Source organism: Drosophila obscura, unplaced genomic scaffold (genome assembly GCF_018151105.1).
Source record: "Drosophila obscura isolate BZ-5 IFL unplaced genomic scaffold, ASM1815110v1 contig_150, whole genome shotgun sequence".
Classification (NCBI taxonomy): Eukaryota; Metazoa; Arthropoda; class Insecta; order Diptera; family Drosophilidae; genus Drosophila; species Drosophila obscura.
In genome coordinates, this window is record NW_024542736.1 from 10,260,095 (window position 1) to 10,284,717 (window position 24,623).

A 24,623-nucleotide genomic window follows, 5' to 3' on the forward strand; every position below is an offset into this window, starting at 1 on the left:
TTCTCCATGACAATTATACGCGGGTGCTTTTAATAATTTTTTATTCCGTCTCCGACTCGGGTACTCTGACCTGGTTGATAAACGTTGCACAACTTTGGGCCACAGCGGCAACAACAGCAACAACAACAGCAACAACTGAAACAATTAACACACTGCCTTGAATTTAGATTTAGCCCGCAGGTTTCTCTTCAAGGCCTTCCACGCAGCAGGCAAGGGGCAGGCAGCTGTCTTCCTTCCTTATTTGTTGCATGCAACTTTTACCTAGCCCAGTTTTTGCAGCTCGTCGCCTGGCGTCACGTGTGTAATTAGCACCTGGCAGACTCGCAGACTCGCGACTCGCACACGGGCAAACAAACTGACTTGACAAACTTTGCATGCTGCTCGGCTGCTCGCCTGTTAGACTGCTCGCTGTGTGAGTACGGGTACATACATATATATTTGTACATATGTGTATATATATGTAGTGGGTACTGTTGTCTCTGTCGCCCTCTGATTAATGAGACTGTTGCGGCCTGGTGGCATTAAAAGCGCATGTTTGGCTCTAATTATTTAATGGAGTTGAATAAAAAAAAGGCTGCCTCATGTGAGCTGAATAGGTGGGGGGCAAATTATAGACAAAAATTGATTACGCGGATATATTTTTTGTACAGTGTCCAATTTCATGCGTGTAAAAATTATATACTTAGTAAGAGAATCCATTGACTTAATTGTGGTTATATCTCAGTAGTTAGAACATCAACAATTGGTTCGGGAAGTGTATAATAAAAAGATAAAAAGCCTTATGTTGGTTGCCAGGTTTTTATATTCTGACCTTTTTTTAAAATTCATTAAATATGAAATTAATATCAATATATGATCTTTAAGCACATCCTGCTAAAAACAGAAAAAGTTTTCTCGCAGTTAAGGGAGATATGAAAATTAAATAAGTACATAAATTGCTGACAGAGTCTGGTGGGCTATATTGCATTAAATTCTTCTAGGAAAAGTATTAATACCAGTATCCAGGGTTATCAAAATTGTACCTATAATCTTGCCAAATAAAAAAAATGTTGGGATCCACTCGGAATTTACTCAAAGCTTGATTGTGACGGCTATGATCATCGATCATTAGGATAAATAAATAAATAAGATAAATGACCCAGCGCCCATTTCAACTTTGAGTTAATTTGCAATGATTCATTAGTGGGCCTAAAAGTATGCTAATCCATTCGAGTACACTTACCTTTTAATCGATAGCCCCAAAAGTAGGCAATACTTACATCTTGACCTCCATTCGATGCGTTGACAACTCTGCAAAGTCAAGGCTGCCTGCTGGCAAAATCAATAAGGAGCGAAGGAGCAAAAATGTTTGAGCAGCGTCTGCGCATACAGGAAATTAAAATGCCATTTAATACGCCGCATCGCCTTCTCCCTCACCATACACTCCTCACACACACACGTACCCAGAAATGCTGCAGAATTTATTGTGAATTTTTGCCTTTATTACTGCGACGTCTGTTTGTCTCTTTGCGTTCCTTTTTTTAGTGACACATTCGCTTTCCGCTGGAATTTTTGCTTGTCCCCCGACATTGGCATTCACCTTGGCATTGATTGGAGTGAAAGCAGGGTTGCCAAGCTGCCCACAGCGCCCGCAATGGAATGAAAGAACGACACAAATGCATTTTAAAGAATTTAAGAATACTTTCGGTTTTAATTATTCAGTTATTATTATTTGTTGGGTTTACGCACTGGTTCGCTGATTCGCCTAACGAGAGTAAGTTTTAAAAGGTTTTTCCATAGTACATATGTATGTAATTATGTTTTGTTAGCTTTAGCTATCTTGTTTTTTCTTTTCGTTTTGTTTTGTTTTGTTTTCTGATCTTATCTTTCTGATGAGATTGAGTTGGAGCCTCTCGGGATATTATTCTTCGGTTTGTCGTTATTTTTTAAACTTGTTTTTGTAATTGTTATCGTATGTTATAATTTGCAATGAAATCTTTATTGTCCTTTCTAGTGGACATATGTATGTATGTACTTGCTTATCTAATAGTTTTATTATTATTTTAGTTGTATCTATGTTCCGCTTAAACTATAAGATCTTAGGAGAACAACTTGTATGTAAATGTTATTTTTGCTCAAACTCAACTGGTGTGTGTGTGTCCTGTGGTGTAGTGGAGAGAATGAACAAAACTTAAAAGTTTTTAAATGCGTTTTTAGTTGTTGGTGTTTTTTTTCAGAAGTGTACAATTCGTTTTGTGAGGAATTTCCTTTCATTTCCGATGCTTCTGATGTTGCTGTTTAGTTTAGTGTTTGTTTTGGTTACATGACAGACCAAGCAAGGTCTTATGTATTTTTTGTTTTTTTTACAAAAGGGAGGGGGCGCCCCCCCCCCCCCCCCCCCCCCCCCCCCCCCCCAGTCCCCCGCCCCCCCCCCCACAAGGCGAAAATCTGGGCCACAGTTTTAAAGACATAAAATAAACCAGACAAAATGCCCATATCTACCAGATTTGCTGTTAGTTCAGTAACACAACCACCTTCTTGTTTTGTTTTAGTTTAATTGGAACATGTAAAGTACAGTTAATGTAGAAATTGCCTAAATGTAAGATATCATACGTACAAACCCCAAAAGTATATACTGACTGAGTTTTTGTTTTTTTTTATGTCTGTATGTATGGGTGTTTTTGCTGGACAATAGGGGGGTGTCTCGGATGGGTGGGTCTGCTGTTTTCTTTACACTTAGTCTTAGCTTTGGTATAATTAAATACTTGTTAGTTTTCTTGTTCGACTTACATGCGAAAATTCAATTCTTTGGTGGCTTCAATTTGCAATTTCTTGTTGCTCAATTTACATGTTTTTTTTATCGTTATCATATCATATAGATATACGTAGATATATGTATATATATTTATGTATAACATAGCATAATTAATAGGTATTTACAAGGCTTACAATCTAAGTCTAATTAAGTTTGAAATGCTCTTTAATCCCTTAACAAACTTTGATTCAACTTCTGTGTGAGTGATTGAGTGAGTGTTTGTGTCTGTATATACTCGAATGTATTTATGTATATGTAGATGAGTGTGATGGCGCAACCAAGACGTTAAAAGGGGCTCAGTTTTTAACGTTTTGACCACCCCGAATAGTGGAAAATGAACCGAGAAGAATCGTAACTCATAGCACCATGTTACTTCGTTGTTAGCCATGTGGAACAATTACAATATGTATATATGTATGTAAATAACCGAATGAGAATGCTCTCCTCTAGTATTTACCAAAAGCATCAACAGCATTGGCATGTTCTAAACATAGTTTATTTATTACTTATCTATAGAATATATCTCGTGTATTTTACCCTTTGTTAACTACAGTTTATTTAGCATTACTTACATTCCTAAAACGACTACTACATATGCGAATTTGTGCAGCATTTTTCCAAGTTTAAGTATTTTATTTTGTTATGGGAAGAAACCTTTTGAAATACACACACACACTTATTTAATATTGTTGAACTATACATACACATTAGTTACATAGTCTGCCATCTCGTTACAGATGTGGAAAAAAAGGGTCTGAATGAGAGGGCTCTGAGAACGCAAAATGTGGAGTGAGCGTAATTGTAGTGGAAGACTTCCGCTTAAAATGTATGTAGTTTAACAAGTACTTATGCATGTTTTTTACCTTGATTTAACTATACATATCTATTTTCCATTCATATGATTCTTGAAATTTGATTCTCATTTGCCGCTGGCTTTGATATACTCATCTACTCACAACTCTCCATTTAAATTTAAATTTAGCTATTTTGAGTTTTTTTTTTTTTGGTGTTGTTGTGTGTTTGTTCATATTGGATCTGATCTACGCACAACTAGGTGGAACAGACTCATAGCATATGAGAATACGAGTTAAAATTGTTGCTATGCATATGTTGTTGAATGATTAAACGTCTCTATAACTATTGGTAACTACAAATTATGCTAATTATATAGTTTCACTTGTGTCTAGGTTCAAAAATTCAACTTTCATATATATATATATGTATATGCTTTAACTTATTTATTTTATCATTATTTATCATTATAAATATTTGTGTCTAGTTTAGCAAAAAAGTTTAGGTTTAAGTTTAAGATTAAATATTGAAATACGTTAAGTTACTTGCAATTTCTTTTGGATTTACTTTATTTATTTTATAATGAAATAATTTCATTTAAGCATTTCAGTCATTGTTATCCTTTTGGGTTCGGAGAGACAAGCCCCAAGAACTTCTTGAACTTGTTGTATAGATGGTCGCTGGGTCTATCTAATGGCAAATACTCGTAGTACGTAAATTCCTTCATTTCTTTGAATTTCACTTTGCACAGGCCTTGGATTTGCTTAGTTTTGGGCGGCACACAGAAGCCACAGAATCAGGCATATAAAATATGATGCGGAACAGAACGAGGAACAGGAACAGGAATAGGAATGGGAATGGGAAACATCATCATCATCATCGTCAAGCATAGTCCTACCCGTTGAACCGAACCGGCAACACAACTTTTCCAATTAATCAACACGGTGGGGGCAGGGATAGGGGGCCGTTTCGCATTTTAACAGCCACCATCCTCATAAATATTCATGCTGTCAATGCGCATAAATACCTAAGTGCATATTTATGGGCCAGCATTTGTTGTTATGAGTTTTACATTTATGGCCTTTTTACTTTATTAATTAATAGGCGGGCCGATGAGAGGCATTCTTGTGATTCATTCGCCTGCAGCCTAATGGCCACGTTAATTGCTTCGAGAGAGCGTTCCAAAAATACTTTACAGACTCTCCAAACAGACGGCGCCTCACGCCTCACTGGAAAATACTCCTGCCCCGCCCCCTACTAAAAAGAATTAATCGATTGGGAAAATGCAGCTCTCTGTTTACAGTTTTCACGTGTTCATCATGTGTGTGTGTGGGGATCGTAATGCGAGTGCTCTGATTGAAAATTCACTCGACTTGAAGAGCAATTCAATTGCAATTTATAAATCACTAATTATGACTGGCGGGCATTGGCTGAAAGTTACGCATAAATAAACATTTGTTTGCACAATCGCGCAAGTGAATGCCAAAAAATACGCGCTCAAATATTTATCAACTGTTTCAATACTTTGAACTAGCCGCTTCCCGCCACCGCCACCGCCACCGCAACCAAATTTCAATTAAAAACCCAAATCCCACCCCACTCTCTCCCTCATCTCTCGCTTAACATCTCGAAATCGCTGGGAAAAACAACTACCCAGTGGGTGCGCTGCAATTTACCAAGTTAATCAGGCATTAAATTGGCTTATTGCGTATGGATAGTGGGAATAGATGTTGACAGAAATGAATATGCAAATTCTAATTTACGCATTTGGTGCCATAATAAATTGAATTTGGCCGTTGGATTTGTGGCTTCTAGCATTTAGAAATTTAGATTTTAAACAAAAAAGTCAGAAACTAAAGCATACACATTTTTATATAAACATTGTAAATATTTTACGTAATTTTTCATTTATTTACACGCAACTCTTACTTAAAAAACAAAAATAATAATCGTCGAGTTCCAATTAAAGCAAACAAACGAAATGATGAAGGGGAATAATTTGCATTCCAGATCGCATAATTCAATTATAGGCATTAATGCAGAATTTATTCTGCATTATTCAAACCGTTTTTCACATTTTTTGATGTTGTTTATTTTTTCTTTAAAATAATAAATTTTAAACGGTTGTGGAGCATTTAATTTATGGTGATTGCTAATTGTGACATTAATGGCAATTTTATGAATGTCCATTCAGTTCAGACCGCAAAAACCAACCCAAAAGTAGAGGCAAAGACAAAGGGCATTGACAACGTTGCGTGTACGCCATGTGGCCTAAACAGAAAATGCTCGTCAGGATTTTATACCCTTGCAGATGGTATTCTAATCTTGGTAAGTTGTTTGTAGCGAAATTTAAGGCAAAACTTGAATACAAATAAGCACCGTTTCGGATAATATATCACAGAAAATCCAAACCAATCGCTTGGTAAAAAGACTCCTCGTAGACGTGCATGCGATTGTTGTCTTTAAGTACATAGAAAACTTTGACTGCTAGGGTATCTAGATCTCGGCCAAGTCACAGGCAGCTATCATGCATTTTTACACTTTAAGTGAAAATGACTTTCCGTGCGACGGGCATAACAATGCCGTTCGTGCAGTGCTGCTCGACACTCATCTGGCTGTCGCACCTAAGTGCAGTTAAGTGCTGTGTGTGTGTGTGTGTGTGTGTGTGGGTGTGGCGCTCTGTAAGAGTGTGTGTCGCGCATTTTAATGTGCCTCCACCAGTGGCAGGTCCTGCCTGGTTTGCCTTGCCGTCGATTTCAATTGTTTTCGATTTCGCCTTGTGCACGACGCTCCTTTTTTGTTTATTTTTTTTTATGTTTCTGTTATTTTGTTTTTGTTTTTTTCAACCATTTAGTTGGTTGTTGTAGCTGTTACTCGTATTGTTGGACTGGCTGTCGTTGTTCAAATTGTCATTTGAGTGCAGTTGTTGTACACACATTGCTGACAATGCCAAAAACTAGAGAGGGAGAGTGCGACAGGAAGAGCGTGATCCATAAAAAAGCATGCACCCATCGCCAGCCATCGCCAGACATCACCAGACATAACCAGCACAGAGCTTTCAACTTGTTTGTCTCTCAACACCATCAAATTTCTTGCTTCGATTTCCATTTATTCAAATGGAACACATGCACGCACACATGCACGTTCTATGTTCTACGTTCTACGTTCTACATTCTTGTTATCCAGCTGGCTGACAGATTTCGGTCGTAGCTATTATTTATGCCCTCTTAAACAATTTTAAAAGGTCTAAAGCAACCGCAAGCACTTAGCCTATGGCCGAGGCTATAAATTTGATCTATCTGGCATGTGTTGAAAGGGCCAATAAACAGTGAAGAGAGAGGAGAGATGCTAGAAGCTGCCATAAATTTGATGGCCACCGAATACGATGATTACAGATTGTCCATGGAAGATGGACGATTGCCTGGACGATTCCAGGTGGCGGGATTTCAGTTTAAAAGTGGCACTAAGATTTAGTTGCATCTTGCCACAAAGTGTCCGAGAAATATGACAGAGATAAAGACATCACAGAGAAAGTAAAATAAATTGTACGTATAATTTATGCATGGGGACTGTCTGTCTGTCTTTTGGAGGAGGAAGAGGATCTTTGCGCTCGTTCTGTATATATGCCGTTCCATTTTTTGGCTTTGGCTTTGGCTGTGAAAACAAGCCAAACGAAATGGAGAGCCGTTTTGGGCCACATGCCAAAAACAGTGTCTGTCTGACTGACTGACTGACTGACTGACTGACTGAGTGCCGCTATCCCTCGTTCTGTCTCTGTGTCATTGTAGCGTTTTGTTTGACGATGGGTCTCTCCTCTCTCTCCTCCTCTCGTCCGACTGGCTGACGGGCTGTCTATTCCACTCCGACGGGCACATGCATTTTCTGATGCCTTGGCCAAGAGCTAAAGTGGGAAATGGAGGGGAAAATGGTGAGTAGTGGGAGCTGCATTTGAATTTGCATTTGTGTGTGCTGTGTGCCCATTAGGCATTGGGGTTCCATATATTTCGTTTATTTTTCTCCAGCTGAAATATCTTTGAGTGAATGAATACAACTGCAGCTGCCTTGTGGAATCTATCACCGCACCAATGCCGTATATGTGTGCGTGTGTGTGTCTGTGTGCATCTCACTTTGTTACATCAAATTGTGTGTTAGCTGCGCAGGATTATACTCGCAGGCGTACTCGTACTTTACATTTATGTGCACATGGAATTATTGATCTGGCCGCCAGCCAAAATGCGGCATTAAAATTGCATTTCGACATGATGCGGAGAGTTTGTTAGTGTGAGAGAGAGAGAGAGAGAAAGTGGGCGCGAGGAGCCAGAGGCATTTGCCAAAATATTAAATAGAAATCAAATTAATTTGTGGCAACCATCATCATCATCATCATCAGATGACTTCATAAGTATAACCATCACCCCCCGTTTGACCTAAGCTCAGTTTGGCTCAGTTTGGCACCCAACACAATGGTGGTCTGCAGGCCATTGGATTTGGGTTACCTGCCCGTTGGCACGTTTGCACATTGCACAGCAGTCCATCAGGGACCTAAAAGGGGGGATCAAACCTGCAAACCGAACGGCTGGGACCTGTGCCATTCCCAATGCAGCCGCAAATGGAAAATTTGCGAAATTATTTCAAGTTGAATGGCCATAGACGCCGCAGTCGACATCCATTGAGGGGCGCATAATAGATGTTTGCTTAGCTGAAATTCTTGTTTGCCCAGCTCATGCATTTCTATGAGCTCTTCGAGTGTGAAAAGTGTTTGGGTCTGGGGTTCGGGTTCGAGTTCGGGTTGCGTGCTTCGCTTGTGGGGGCAAGGACTGGGGGCTGCTGGGGACTGGGAGCTGGGGAGCTGGGGAGCTGGGTTCAAGGGTACTCGAGAAACGAGAAATGAAACGAAACCAAAATGCGTAAATTGAAATTGAGAGATTCCATCAAATTCACAGCCGTTCATTGCTTTTTAAATGAGCTACAATGTTCGTTACTTTTTTTGTTTGTTTAAAACTGAAAACTGAAAGAAAAACATAGCCACGCATCGGGGGAAAATGGGGTAATGGGATTCTGGGGGGGATGGGGAACTAGAATTGGGATATTGGGATAACCAAATCGAAGCAAATCTAACGCCTGTAATGCTGATACGAGCCATGTCCATAGCCCATGGGTGTGCTGCCCATGGCACGTTCGGTAGCCTTCTCGATGCTCGCATAAACGCACCTGTAACAGCACACGTAGGCCAAACATCACTTGAACAGGATGCGCCTGAAGGCGCGCCGGAAGTCCTTGTTGAAGATGGTGTAGATGGCCGGATTGAGGGCCGAGTTCATGTAGCCCAGCCAGAATGCGATGGCGAACGCCGACTCCGGTATGTTGCAGTGGGTGCTACAGGCCGGCACCAGGATGTACAGGAAGAAGAATGGCAGCCAGCAGGCGATGAAGCTGCCCATAATCAGGCCCAGAATGAGTGTGGCCCGCTTCTCCTTCTTGCGGGCGATGCGTCGCTTCTCCTTTTCGGGATCACGCGGCTTCGGCTTTGGAATTGCTGGCTCAAGTTCGGCCTTGACCACATGCTGCTGCTGCTGCTGCTGTTGCTGCTGCTGCTGGTGGTTTTTGGCCACCGTCGCGGCTGGGGTCGGACTCTTGGCTGCAGCCGCGGCGGATGTCTTGGACTCGTTGCGCCGCTGCTGGTTCGATTTGCGTCCAAAGATCGGCTGGCAAAGGCGAAACTTGAGCGGCTTGACCACGGCACAGCGACTGACCACGCCCGAGTCCGAGCTGGAAGGATCGAATTCACTCACCATGTCCGTGTCAACGCCCACGGATAGCGCCCGACACCGTCCGCCGATCGGCGACACTCTCAGCTCGTTGGTGGATGTCACGGTGGTCCCCAATGCCGCACCACTGGGCCCGCCCACGCCGCCGCCGGCGACGCTGTTGGCAGCCTCCACACTGCCATTGTTGTTGTTGAGGGCGTTGATGGAGTTGTTGCTGCCCATGGACGGCGGCACGGGCACATTGAGGCCAACGCGGCCCGTGGCTATGGTGCTGACCTGCAGCGTTTCCTTCGGCGAGCTGGGCGAGCACAGGCCCGTCGACACGGTGACCGCATTCGCGCCACCATTGGGATTGGCACTGGCATTGGCATTGGCGTAGGCAAGCACCGTTTGGGCGGCAACAGCCTCCAGCTCGCCCGCCTCGGAGGTGGATATGTCCGAGGCCAGGTCCATGGTTACCGTTGGTATTTGCATCGGCAGCGTGGCACTGTTCGGTGGTGTCTCTATGGTGGCTATCTGTCGCTGCTGGTGCAGCTGCAGCGCGGAGGCGCCGCTGGAGGATGGCATCGGTATTGTTCCTTTCTTGTTGGCGGTGGTGAAGCTCGTTACCTGTGGAGAGGCAAACACTAATTAGGCAATCTCGCAGAGACACACATACGCAACACACATATCATATTTCAGGGCGCTACCCTCTGGACGGACCCCCTGTTAAGGCATTGCAAATTAGGTTTCAGCATCTGCATGCAGAGGAAGACGGGGGGACAGATACAGATGGCCAAACATTTGCTACAACAGTTTTCCATTTCGAAAATCCCGTTTAAGCCAACTGGTGGGACTGTCAGAAGAGACGCGTCAGAGTGCGCGGATTACACAAACACGGGTGAGAGCTGTCGCTAGAGGGGTGGTGTGTGTCAGGGGTGTGTGTGTGCTGTAATGGAAGGGGCGGGGCGGGTTGGCTGTGCATATGCAATGCGCGAAAAGCAGCAACAATTACGAAGGGCAATTAACAGAGACAGAGACTGTTGGCGTCCAAAAACGAGCACCAAAATAAAAGGGGTAAAAATGCTAGAGTCGACTAACAGATACCCCCCAAAGCAGCCCATTTTTTGTTTTTATTGCGGCCCAATTTTTAATAGGAAAAAATAGAAAAGAAAAAAGCCCTTCTGTTATTCTACTCAAAGTCAAAGAGCTGGCGAGCTGATATTGCGCTTACGAGTACAGTATACCCTCAAATGAGTACCCTCCATGAGTACCGGGAATAACAATGCACCGAATAAAGCGTAATGTCTGCATCAATATGTGAGTGACTGTGTGCTTCTGCCTCTGCCTCTCCCTGTTTACCCCCCCCTCTCTCTCTCTCTCTGTCTTTCCATGTACCGTTAATCGCTCGTTTGGGCCGCTGCTTCTTTATTTTGTTTGTTTGCATGAAATGGCTGGCAAGTGTCGTTGTTATTGCCCGTCCTGGCCACCTCCTGTTTTTCGCGCTTTCCATTTTGTGTGTTGTGTCTGTGTGTGTCTGTGTGTGTGTGTGTGTGGGGTGTCCGTTCCGTTCGTTCAGTTAATTGAAAATGCAAATTGTGTATGAATTGGAGGACTGAACTGGCAGTGCGCTCGCACCGCTGCCACTGCAGGTAATTGACGCAGTCCACGTCGATCATTAGAGACTTTTCACTCAATCAGTGGATTAGGTGGCGTTTCGATAATTTTCAACAAAAGCCGCGCCAAAATAGGTTTACGGAGGGGCGGCGGGGGGCCACCCAGCAGAGTCAGCAAAAGCCATTCACTGAAATGGCCCTGTTTGCTGCAGACGTGGCCAACAGCTGCAGCGCCCAAAATTGCAACGTTGGCGCGACCCAAGCCAAGCCCAGCCCAGCTCAGCCAAATCCCACCCACGAATCCCCCAAGTTGTTGATGGGAAATTGAGGCAAAGCATGTGTGTGTGTGTGTGTGTGCGCACTCAATTTGGAGCTGCCTGGTAATGCACAATTACTTTAAGCAGGTGAAAGGTGAGCAAATATTGCGCATACGCCACATATGCCAAATCGAGTTGACCCAACGAAGGGATAGGAATGGAAATTACATTTGCTCAGTGAAATGTAAAAATTTGCATTCCCCGCAAGGACATTCTGCCACTCACTCGAATGTGCTTCCATCAAAGTTCATTAAGAAGCCAAAACCGTAGACCAGGAATGAGGACTGAGGGTCAGTGTGCACCGAATTCAGATTATATTTATACTTACAATAGGGTTAGACACTCACCTGTTCGTTGTTTGTTTTGCGCGGATGCTTTTTGATGCCTCGCCGCGCCCGCGCCTTGGCGGCAAAGTAAATTCGTATATACACAAAGACCATAATGCAGCTGGGGATATAGAAGGAGCCCAGGGCCGAGTACAGCACATAGCCGATGTCCTCGCTCAGCTGGAATAGATATGGATAATGTTTAAGGGGGATTATTAAGTAGTCCAAGAATTGTGCAGATTTAATCTAATTCAGGTGTAATTTTGTCAGTCTTCGCTGGCAATTCCCTCTCTGCTCCAGCTTATGGCCCACATAACTGGTGCCTTTACAAAGTTACCTCAACTATCGGTTGCCAGATTAAATTTGATGCACAACCTCCGCCCGCCTCCCTTTGTGACTTTTTATCCTCTTACCTATTCAGAAGCTGAATATGCTTTGGGCAATTTTTTTTTTTTGGGGCCCGATAGTGGCGAGTCGTTGAGTGCATTAGGCTGATTTACTGGAAAATGCATTTTGCTTGGCATGGAAAAATGCCTTTGTCTGCCGCTGTCTTCCCCTTTCCCCCCTTCACTGAGCATCTAAGTGAAAAATGCAAAAGTGCATGAAATTTCATAAGGTTAAATGAAGTAAGAGTAAGAGTATTGGATTGCCAAGCAACCACCGCAAAAGGGCTTCCACCTGCCACCACCTGCCAACGCCCAAAACTTGCAGCAGGAATTATTAGGGCCGAATTACGTACCACATTTTGTGGCACTTGCATTTCGTTTATTTAAAGCTGGCGGAATTAAATCGCTTTATGGTGGCCGCTGCTGCTGCTGCTGCTGCTGCTGCTGGCTGTTACCCTCTTTACAAAAATTATGCAAATTAAGTGTTTGGATGAAAGGCATAGAATAACAAGCAGGAATGCCAGAATTCGGGTACCGAAGATTAATATACCCTCGTGGATTTATCGCTCTAAGCCAATTTGGATTAAATGATTCGTCTCGTATGCTGCTTAAAAGTCTATGAAAACTTTCAGTTAGATTTATTTGAAACTGAGGCACTGCAAATCGGAATGCTCGTAGCTCGTAGAAAATAAATTTTCGCTTGCCGGAAGTATTTTATTTTTTGCATTGCAAAAATCTGCTAAAAATCATAGCGCCCTCTGCAAGGGTACAGAAAGTGCACTTGATGCGAATGGCAGCCAAGAGGCGGATCGGTAGCGGGAGTAGGAGTAGGGGCAGCAGCAGGGCATGGCCTTTTGAGAGTCTCGTTGTTGCAGTTGTTGTTCGTGTTGTTCGCCGGCGAGTGGCGTGCATAATGAAAAGCCTTTGTCCCGCGTTTGTTGCTGGTGTTCTGGCTGCTGCTGCTGCTGCTGCTGCTGCTATACATAGTTCAGACGCCCCTCAATCCCCTTCCCTCAAGCCACGCATAACTCTCGGCGAAGGACCCTCCTCCTTTGTTTAAGCCACCTCAGCAGATGGGCTTGGCAGTGGAGTGGAGTTGAGTGGTATGGAGGGTATAAGGTTATGGAGTGCCCTGTGCTCTCTACTCTGTGCCGGTGCCGGTGCCTGTGCCAAGCATCAGCTGGCCACAACTTGAGCTAGGGCTCTTGGTTGCAGGCAGCCGGGCAAGAAAGAAATCGACAGGCAATTTATAAAAATTTTGGAAAAAGGAGTCCGTCCTGGTGACAAACGAAATTTATTTAAGTTTTAAGCTGCTTACAACCCTCATACTCGTACTGATACTCGTACTCCCCACACACACACACACACACACACACACACAAATTGAATTTCAGCAGAGCTAACAGTAAATAAGAGCCACATAGTTGCACATAGTCTCGCATGTGGCAGAGGCAGCTTAAGTGCAGCCCAGTTTATCATAAGCCGCAGACGAAGTTGCAACAGGGAGACGGAGTGGGGGTGGGGGCGGGGTCCACGGGGTATACGAGACAACTTTATCCTGCTGCCAAAGCAGAAAATAAATTTCCTTCTGCTGCTGCTGCTGCTGATGCTGCTCCTCCGGGACTCTGTTGCGGCAACAAAATAAGCATAAAGTATTAAGCGTCGAGTATAATGTTGCCGAAAAATATGCATCAAGTGGCAGGTTGAGACGAGTTTGGAAAAGCCACCAACAGCTACTTAAGCAGAATTCTTGAATGCTGACGTTGGCTGGCCGTCTCGGCTTTCAACTTATTGCCTACCACACAGGCAAACTCGGTTGCAGCTGCAATGGTTGCTACGGTTACGGGTGCAGCAGCAGCAGCAGCAACAGCAGCATCATAATAATTCGTCTCATCATTTACGGTTTACTGTTGATATATTGACAGCATTTGTCAGCAAAACGAACTGAAATCGCTTCCAACCAGAGCTGAGACTCCGCTGCATTAAAGCCAAAGTTCAAGCTAAAGCCAGAAGTTGGCCAAAAAACTTTCTGTGTGTAGGCCCAAAAGTTATGCACACACGTAGCTCGGGAAACACCTGTAGCAACAACGTGCCAACTTTTCCACACTGATAATGATGTCGGGCCAAGTGGGGCGGAGGCGGAGGGAGAGGAGAAGGAGGCCGAGTAGGATATACTCGTATATTTTATTAACGCATTTGAACAAAGCTCTTAAACTGACATTTGTACAAGGGAAAAAGAAGAAACAAAACTGACTAAACTGGCTGTCACTGGCCCTGGGGCTACACACCTGGTTGGGGCGTGCCATTAGGGCCGGAAACTACTGGACGAACAAATAAATTGTCAACTGTGTGCGTGACGCTAACTTTTTCGCAGCGGATTTAATGTAATTGAAAGCTTCATTTGGCTGCTGCTGCATTTACCCTGCCGTATCCAGTAGCCTGTTTTCCGTTTTTCGTTTCCCGCTTTTCTGGTTAACTCATTTTCATCTGGCACAAACCTCTGCAGCAGTTTTTTCCACCCCTGAAGCTGCTTTCATACGATACGTTTTCTACCGACGCGTCGCGACGCTTTCTAATGGCTGGTAGCCAGTACATTTTCTGGCACATGGCTACATCGAATTAATTTAGTTAGCCCAAAATGCCTGCAAAAAAATACTCAAAAAACTTGTACATTTTTAATTTTACCAGCACTATTTGAGTTTTAATAAATTGCGACATTTTCATTTACGCCCCCCGTAACTTGCATTCAGCGAAATTTGTGAAAATGTCCCAAAAATGTGCTTGGTTTTGCGTAGCAAAGAATGCTTTCAAATGGGACGGATTTACTTTACTAAATGAATTGCTTGTCGGTGGAAAATAAATGTATAGTTTTTTTTCCGTTATGCTGTAGCCATTCTTTGAGTCAGCCCTCAATCCATCCCCTCATCCGACTATCCACAAGCAGCATTTGTGCTAATTTGCAGATTTTAAAATTGCAGAGGGCGCTTTTGTTTATTGAAAAGTTTCTGCAAGCTTACACCGAAGGAAAGCGAACAAAACGGAGAGTAGAAGCGAAAGAAAGAACGATGCGAAAAAGAAAAATAATTATTCTGCAATTTTTAATTAAATGGCAATGGTAATTGTTGTTGCTGGCGCTGGCGCTCCTGGGTCCCAGGTCCTGCATCGGGGAACTTAAGCTGACGGAAACAAAAACTCATTATGCGCCACCAAATTCGTTAGGAGGGGGGCGGAGTGGCAACAGGAACAGCAGCAAGTGTTGATGATGACAAGTGCCCAAGAAGGATGATAGAGAAAAGCAGGAAAAAAAACAGAGCAAAATGAGAGGGAAAAAGGGAGTGTACCAGAGAGATGATGAAAGGGCTGATGGGCCTCGAGCAAAGCCCAGCGAGTAGAAATTTATTGAAATGTAAACATGGAAAAGCAAGCAGAAATGAGCGTAATTAAAAATATTTAAGTCCACTCGGCTGCTCGGCTGCTCAAGTTCCACGTTGCGTGTGAGTGACGCCTTAAGATGAGAAAACGTAAAGGTAAATCAACTGGCCGCTAGACTCAGCAGAGTTTATGGCCACCAATAGCTGCCAGGCATCGCAAATAATACGAAATGAAGTAAAATGTAGTAGTGCAGAAATTCCGCTGTAAACACAAAAGAGTTTCAATCCGAATATGGCGGCGCATTGCAGAAAGTTTGCACGCAGAAAAAAAAAATGTTGGAAAAAATGTTGGAATAAAAATGGCGCTGAGCAAAAAGTCCAGCCAAACACGGAAACGTACAAATAGAGAGTACACACACATACATATGTACAAATACAAATACAAACAAATAAATACATATAAGAAATGCGTTCTTTTTTTTCCCTGAACGGCGAAGAGCCGGTGGAGGAGGAGGAGCTAGAGCTACGCTGCTGTCATCATCAGCATTGTTGGGTGTCCTGGTTTGGATGTTTGTTGCTGCTCCAGCAAGTTTTTTCAACAGCAATAAGCCAAGACTTGATGTTGGACTGCAGGGACTGCAGCAGCAAGAGACGGAAGAACTGCCAGGGGCTGCGGGGAATGCGGGGACTGCGAACGACCAGGGGACTACAGGACCCATTCGGACACGCCAAGGACAAGAACGCACTGAGACAATCAATAAATCTAAAGTGCAACTACAGGCGACGACGCCTTTTTGGCCCTCGTTTTGTTCCCTTCTGACAATGTTGTCAGTACTTGAAGTGGTCGGTCCAATACACTGCTGCTCGGGTGCTCGTTTGTCGCTGCCTTCTGAAGCAGCAGCCATTTTGTACAGTTTGCATAGCCAATTTGCGTGGCACTGGAAGTATTACTTTGCCTTCAGTTCAATTGACTGCATTTCGCATTGGCATTTTCCCATTGCTTTTTCCCTATTTTCTATTAGTCATCGCCCGCTGACTTTATTTTCCTTTGCCTTTTCGCATTTCCTCAAGTTAACGCTTGCCCGCACACGCCATAAATGTAAATCAAGTGGCTTCTTCATGTACTTTTTGGAGCAGCAGCAGCAGGCACCCAGCCCGCGCCCAGCACCCGGCAGGGCACTCAAATGAGGACTAATACCGGGCTCCATCCAGCCATCCATTCATCTCCTTGCGCCATTTAGCATGGGACAATGTCCAGCACGAGCCACTGACAGCGAATTTTATAGAAATTAAAAGCGAAGGACAATGAGACAATTGAAGAAGCCCCATCCGGGATATTCATTTCGGGTCTGCACTGTACAAAATGTTAAATTTTTTTTGACAAAATATAAATATTTGCAAGTAAGTTAGTTGAAGTACAAAATGTAATTCTATATTCTACTCGAATTCCCTTTTATTCTCTTCTATTATTTTCTGTGTGCCTTTGTATTCCTTTTTCTTTTTTGTTGAGTGCAGTGCAGCCTTCAAATTAAGTGAAAATGGATGCGATCCCCTTTGTGTTGTGGCTTTGGGGTGTAAAACAACGAAAGAATTATTTCCATTTCAATTTGTTTAATAAATTCAATAGCAAAACAAAAAATCTGCCGGACAGACCTCGCGGGGCTGTAAAGCCAGCAGCATGGCTGATTTGTTATTGCCGCTTAATTGCGGCTAACGGTATGCTTCATTAAATTGCAATTTTTCAGGCTCTCCAGCCATGCGCTAAGCCCTGGAAATGCAGCTCAGGCTTCGGTCCACGGGCTCAGGCTACACTACAAAAAAATGGCAACAAATGCGAGTACAAGGAAAAAACAGTGGCCGGAATTATGCTGGAGGCTTTTTAATTGCTGTGGCCGGTTTTATGGTTTTATTATTTGATTTCATGGATTCTCAGCCAGGACAGGCACAGGGATAGCAGTAGGAGATGGAGACACAATAACAATGGTCAGGCAACCAGTCGGAGGTCCTTCCCTTCCCGGAATGGATGCCTGCCTATGCGCGGTATATCCGCTGCGAAACGACCATTTTATTATGCGGCCTGATATTTTTAATGGCAACCACTTTATGCTGATTGCCAGCCGTTCCCAGCCGGTTCGGCTTAATATTATCGTAAAAATAAAATAGCAACAAAAGAGACCAACAACTGTTGCTCGATGGTTGTTCCTATTGTTGCAAAAAAAAGCCGCTCCGTAGATTCGTTGTTGTTTTTATGAATCCACGGCTGCGGAAATTACTTGTTGACACGCAGTCTCAGGCCCCCGCATACCGATTGGAGTGGGGGTAGTACGAGTACGAGTCTATGGGTTCGGGGGGGCCTAACCTGACCTGGTGCACGCCAATTTGTTTTCTCAGTTTGCCGCCTTGGTCAATTTCCAGTCGTTTTCCACTCTTCTATACCCTTAAAAGGGTGGTATACCAACTGAGCCAAGGTGTTTGATATGCAAAATACTGATGAGTGGTATTAAAATATATATTTCGTTAGATGGGGTTGTAAAGGTCTTCCTTTAAATGTTATCGTCATGAAATATTCGTTATAATTTGTTATTTTTTTATTATAAATATGAAATTGGAATATTTAAAGGGGTTAAAAGGGCTAATTCCATACCTCGAGTCAGAACTCGCGCAGGAAGAGTATACAGATTTCGGCGTGCCAAAGTACATGCTGTATTTTTTTTGCAGCACGCCATAAATTGTGATTGATGTTTGCCGTTAGATGACTGTAATTATGCAACACGATTTGACTTGCGTTTTATTTGATTACCGGTTGCGTTGCGGGCTCATTGTGTGCTCGGACCAGGCCAGACCAGACCGGACCAGGCCAGGCACACAGCCCTCCCCTTTGATGACTCTATCCAGCAGAGCGCGCTGGGCGTGGAGTGGCCCGTTTAGCTATTGATTTTGTGTCATTGGTTATAGTCTTCCGCAGAACAAATGAGTTGTGTAATTAATACGGGCTTTTGTCTTGTTACGAGAATAATGGCAGGCACATACTCGTACATAAATAGCACAATAAGCCGATGTCATGCCGGATCGGCAGTGGATATTTTGTATGGAGGGGATGTAACGTAAAATAGCAGAAAATTAATTTTCATATGGCTAAGGGGCTGAGGGCTAGAGGAAGTCTGCGTATGTGTGTGAGTGTGTGTGTGTGGCAGGGGGCAGGGCCAAGGCCTAAATGTATGCTAATATTATGCCTTTAACCACAATGTCGCATGCATTGTTAATCATTTTCAGTTGCCGGCTGTAACAAATTGTTGCCAAACGGTTGTTTGGGACTCCGCAAAATTGTACACAAGTGGCACGACGACCACAGCCAGAAACAGAACCAGGCTCAGGCTCAGGCCCACAGTGGCAACGGTCTCGTTAATTTTAACAGTAAATTAAATACATGCCTTCTAGGACTGAGCCCCAGCCCCCCAAAGCAGAGACCAGGACCAACCGGAAGCTGCCACTGAGCCGTGCTTCAAGCCCAAACAGGCATTTAACCAGCCAAAGGCAGAGCTATAGCTGTCCGTATTCCGTGTCTCTGCAAATATATGTACGAGTATGTATGTTTGTGCTTGTTCCTGTTGTTCCTGTGTTTATGTGATTGTGAGTGGATGACCGAGTAGGGCAATTGGAAATTTAAAATGATATATAGAAGAGCAGTATCACTGAGGGAAAATTCCCGAACCTAGCATAAAGTTTTCGCATTATGTTTTATGACGTATTTAACAGACTAGATAACAGACTTTTTGCAGGGCCCAAAACTATTTCTATTCATGGTCAGTGCCAGTGGCCTGAAGTAGTCTCCAGCATAAGCAGTATAAGTAGCATAGGCTTGTCATAAGAGGCTTATAAAATTATTCTTAATTTTTAAATCTACCCAAATAAACACATTTGTTTTTTCCGGACCAACAGTCAAAACTTTAAAGCCCAAAAGGGGTTCATAGGGCACACCAAATACGCGTAGAATTTACTATAAAAACTCGAAATTAAATTATCGTTCTGAAAATTATTCCGATTCCGCCGATTATCGAAATCTTGCTCGTCATATCATATTATATAAAATATATATTTATATAATTGCTCATAGAGAATATGAAATGACTTCAAACAAAGGACTTCTCAGTGCTGGTTCGGCCTTCAACTCAAAACTCAATCAAATGCCATCTAGAACGTGTTTATGTTGAATTTCCAAGCGGCCCGAATCTTTGGGCAAAAATAATTACTGTGTTTTCGGCCTGCGGAGCAAATCTAGTTGGCTCTGGATTGTATTGGCACGCACACACTTGTGGCAGCAGGCGACATGCAACAGCAACAACCAGAACTACACACAACAAGAATGTTGCACAAATTTTAACGCTTAATGGTTATTGGTTATACACACAAACTTACCAACAGAGAGAGAGAGAGAGATTGGGGCAGGGGCAGGGGCTGTGTCTGTTTCTGGGAATGGGGCTGGAGTGTAGGTGGAGTTGGGCCAGGACTCGGACAGAACCAGCATGATACTCGTTTGGTCGAGCCGGACAAATGAACAACTGCTGCAGCAGCCATGGACAAGTTGCCATTGGGACTTTGACCGTGTGCCCCAGACAAGGGGAGATGCGACGGCAAAGGAGTGGGACTCGACCGCAACCCATGACCAGGACCAGGCCGCACAGCCAGAACGATAACAAGCACAAACTACAAGAACGCCTGGCACTCAACAAGCAAAACAGTTTTCCACATATCACGCAATTTTCATTCGGTCTGTTTTTGCTGCTTTTGCTGCTACTTTCGGTTGTTTGTTTTGCCCCGTTTGCTGTCTACCGTTCTATGGGGGGACACACACAGTTGTTATTTATGGCTTTAAATACTTAACAAAATGTGCGTGTGTGCGTGCGGCAGGCATTATTGCATTTCAATATACCTAATTGCAGTGGGCCAACGATGCGTATGCGGCTGAACATTCAAATAAATAAAGGAACTTCTTTGCATTCCTTCTAACCTCTGTCAATATCCATCTAACATGTGGAAATGCAGAAAAGAAATTAATTAAGATATAAAATATTGATTTTAATTCATGGTTTAAGAAGGGCTGGGATATTCCACGATACCTTATCCACCAACGCATTATGCCAAAAACTGACTATGTTGTGTAAATTCTGGTACATATAAGTCGAAGATATATGCGATGGAAAGAGCGGTCCCTATAGATTTAATGCACCATAAAATAAATAATTAAAATAAAATGCTATTAAATTGGTAATGTCTATTCTTAAGAGCAGAATGTGCAAGCAAACACGAGTGAATATTTTACCATACCAAACCTAACCTGGTATACGCCGGGAAATACTATGAATGGGAAAATAAACCAAGAGTAAAATTGCGTCGGTATTTAAACGGTATAAGCAGCAGCTTAAGAAACAAGAGAGAATGTTTGAGTGGAATTTCGCTCCAAAGAGCAATATGGAAGAAGCTCAAGTGCAATTGAAAAGTATTCGTTGCACTTCCACTTGATTAATGTCAGTGGGATTTCAATTTTAAATCCCCCCATAAGCTTAATTTCATTGTTTTCATTTGGCTGGTGCAGCGATTGGTCCAGATTGCTCGACATTTACGACCACTAACAGCATCAGTATTGGCAGTATTCATTTTCATTATCCAACCGCGGGGCATGCAACGTCTGCTGGTGTCTGCTGGTGTCTGTCCGTTCGTATCTGTGTTCGAGTGCAATTTCATTAATGGCTAATTAATTGCAACTTTATTCCGTGGTCTGTTGACGCTGCCAACCATTTTGTAGTGCAACAAAATGTGTTCAATGCACGCAAGCCAAAATGAGGCAGCTGCCACAAGTCAGACACGGCGGCAGGAAGCCAAACGCCAAGCGCCGCCGACCCGTTCGTTTTGTTATGTAAAATTCCGGTAATAATTTTGTTTTAATTTTCATTAATTTTTAAGCATTGCTCCTTTGCACGCGCACAGGCAGCAGGCAGCGCTCGAAAATGCATATTCAGTGCATTGGCTGACTGAGAGGCACTTAATATTAAACGATTGCACAAGGGGCCTCCACATCTCGGTTGATGGTGTGCTTTTCCGACACGGTTCTGCGTGTTTTAAAATCGTTAAGCACACAGAAACACACACACACATACACATACACACCGCTAGTGGCAAACTAAAGCTACAACTAATTAGAGCACTAATTAGCGTTATTAAAATACGGCAACGACGTCATCAGCATCAGCATCGGCGGTAAGGCAATAGAAATGACTGTGCCACAAGGCTAGTGCCACACACACAGACACAGTGAGAAGCTGCGGGAGCCTGGCAGCTGTCAGCTGGCTGCCTTGACTCCTTCTCGTCCGCCTTTTGCCTGGGAAGCTGCCCATTAAAAGCACATTTAAGATGTTTACAAACGTGCTCTAAGACACTGCACACACCATCCTCGCACACCGCCCACTGACACTGATACAGACACATCGCTACACGCATTCGCCGTCAGTTTTTGCACGGGCGAAACTAGAACGTTGCCGCGCAAGCAACAAATGCTTCGAGGCGGAAACGGAAGTGTGCCAGCAGAAGGGTGGGAAGTACATACATACGTGGGAGACACGGGTTGGGAATAAGCATACGTATGACACCGAGAGATGGTCTCTAATTTGGCCCCCGCTCCAGACTTCATTTTACAACAGACATTACCACAAAGAAAAGAAAAACCTGCTCAAAAATAATGCGTGAGCGCTAATTTAGGCGGTTCGAATTGTATATACCCTTGCTAACCATTCCTACAATATTCCAAGTCAACTTTTAGGTAACAGCTGAAAAGTTTTTTTAATATAGGATCAACTGAGCTGTAGATGCTCATCAGGTATATATACGAGTGCGTACAGCTCTTAATGTCGGAGATACTTTTTGTTTTGTGTGTGTGCCAAATGAGTGTAAAACCCCCATAAGGGTATAAAAGCGAATCACAACGCATTTGATTGGCCCTAAATGAGGGCAACTTCGAAGTTGAGCGGAGGAGTCGGCCCAGGCGAAAACTTTACTTTAATTGACAGCAAAAAGCAATTTGCCTCATTACTAGCAACACGAGCGTAATTAAATGCTACCCCGGGGCAGGCAGCTGCTCTGCGACCCCGATGGAATCGGGTGTGTCAGTCCACACCATTTTTCCGCCCATTTTGCGCTGTGTGCCACAGCCCCACATTACATAGACGGAAAGCTTTAAATTTGCCAATGCTTTGACCGACAAAGGGTCCACAGCGGACGGCAGATAGCAGACAGAACAGACGACACAGACAGCAGACGACATGCGATTTAGTTTCTTATTTGACACTTTTCCGCAAAGCTTTTCCTCTGTTTCGCTCTGTTTTTCCTGCTCGTGCCGTGTCCGGGCGGAGAGAGGAAACGTTCGGCATCTGTCGACGTCGGCTGCAGCTATGGCAAATGTCATTTAAAGGACAATAATGGCGGTCGTTGTTGCTGCTTAAGTCGAGCGAAAAGTTCGGTTGGGTTTTTGTTTTTTGCCTCTTCTGCGCCCGGCGCCGCATTTAAAGTCGAGTTAAAGTTCAAGTTACTGTGACAATTTGCGTCAGCTGTGGATCTTGGTATCGATTTACTCAAAATGTGACATAATTATTGCTCTCTTAACACACGCACACGCACACACAGATTTATAGAGAAAGCGGATTCGGATGCGGAAGCTGAGACTTAAGCGGGTCTCTGTGTGTGTGTGTGTGTGTGTGTCCCCAAAGTGCCCCGCTGAACAAGTGCCCTGGATCCGTGGCGTCATTTTCCTGCCTGCTCTGTACTCTAGTTTATGGCAGGCCAGGTCCTGTGCTCCCCCGCCTGACTGGGGACGAGAGTGCCGGCAATTTATGTGCGTGGTGGGCTGGTCAGAAAGTTTTCATTAATTGTGCTCGCATGTCAGCAGAAAAAAAGAACCAAAAGGAGATAGAGAGTGTGCCCACCCTCTTGTCGCATCTAATTTAATCAAGAAATGAGGCAACTTTAAGGCATCTTCAGCCTACAACCTCTGACCCGCACGACAGACGAACAACAGGGATAACAATGCCCCGCATACAAATTTGTGGGCGTTGCTGAAGAGATTTGTAAACAATATTTTGTGGCATACATTTGGGACAGCCGCCGCAGATGCAGACACAGACACAGAGGCAGCAGCGGAGGCAGCAGCGGAGAGATGCTTTTTGCTTTATATATTGGCATCTTCTATGGCATCTTTTGGCTCTGTGGCTCGTCTCGATTTCAGTTGCGGTTACAGACACGTTGCCTACTTTGCAGGGGACGGCTATTTGGTGTTCTTTTTATTGGGCCTGCTGTGTGTGTGTGTCTGGTCTGAAGTATTTGTTTCATTGTTGCTCGTTTGTTTGGCTTTCTCCCCGGCTGAACTTTGCTGGCTGGCTGGCGGGGCCGAAGAGCTGAATCAGAAGGTTTAACAGGTTTAGCGGCTTTGAGCAGAATTCCTTACGAAGCGTAGAATGTGAGAAATGAGCGAATGAGATTAAAAGTTTCGCTGGCTCCCAGCGGCAGTTTATGGACTGACAAGTCCAGTCACACATACGCCTGGGTAGGATCCTGCGGAGAAGCCGGGCGGGCGTCTGCTGGCTGACTGACACTTCAGAGATGCAATCAAGCGTAAGCATAAATATTTATGGTACATATATTTTTGTCGGCTCCAATCAATTTTGCATTAGGCAGAAATTTCAAAGCAAAAAAAGAAAAAGCGAACATATTTACAGAGACACTACCGATGAAAATCAGGGCAAATGTTTCGGCATAATTTCACAAATACAAAGGGCCAGAGAATCAGAGAAAACGAGCGACACAGCGACAGCAATGCGTTCTGCCAGCACTGAAATTTATTACAAATGTCGAAGCGTATGGCCAGAAGATACTTTACTGCTGTTGGCCAGAGTGGGGTGCAGACTGGGTTTTATTTTGTTGGTGCCTGGCACACTCGTGATTGCTTTGCAGTTTTAGAAATGTATCTGTTCTCGGGGCGCTTGGCCTGCCTCTGTGCTGCCTCTCTGCTGGATCTTAGTCCTGTGTCCTAGTCCTACGCGTAGCTATGTCTGATCATAAAATCAATATGCGCATACTAAAATTTTATTTCTTTACAATTTGTGTACGAATTTGTGCTCTCCCTCTCCCACTCCCACTCCCAGTCCCTCATCCCCCGCCTCATGTGCTACGATTTTCCGCGCGTTGCTTTGTTTTTCCTTCTGCTTTGGCTCGGTCTTTTGTTGTTTTG

At 43.9% G+C, this 24,623-nt stretch overlaps 1 protein-coding gene across 2 annotated transcripts in view; it reads right to left on the minus strand.

Annotated features, from left to right (window-relative positions):
* Positions 1-8,426: 8,426 nt before the first annotated feature.
* Positions 8,427-24,623, minus strand: part of LOC111075754 (alpha-2C adrenergic receptor) — a 44,292-nt gene continuing 28,095 nt past the window's right edge. Inside the window, exons 2-4 of one of the 2 annotated variants that reach the window (XM_022369229.2) lie at positions 11,614-11,772; positions 9,379-9,963; positions 8,427-9,291 (exon numbers count right to left, since the gene is read on the minus strand). In XM_022369229.2, the coding sequence (XP_022224921.2) occupies positions 8,824-9,291; positions 9,379-9,963; positions 11,614-11,772 (1,212 nt within the window). In that variant the 3' untranslated portion in view covers positions 8,427-8,823. Of the gene's footprint in view, positions 9,964-11,613; positions 11,773-24,623 lie in introns of both variants that reach the window. The other variant, XM_022369227.2, reaches the window with a different exon arrangement.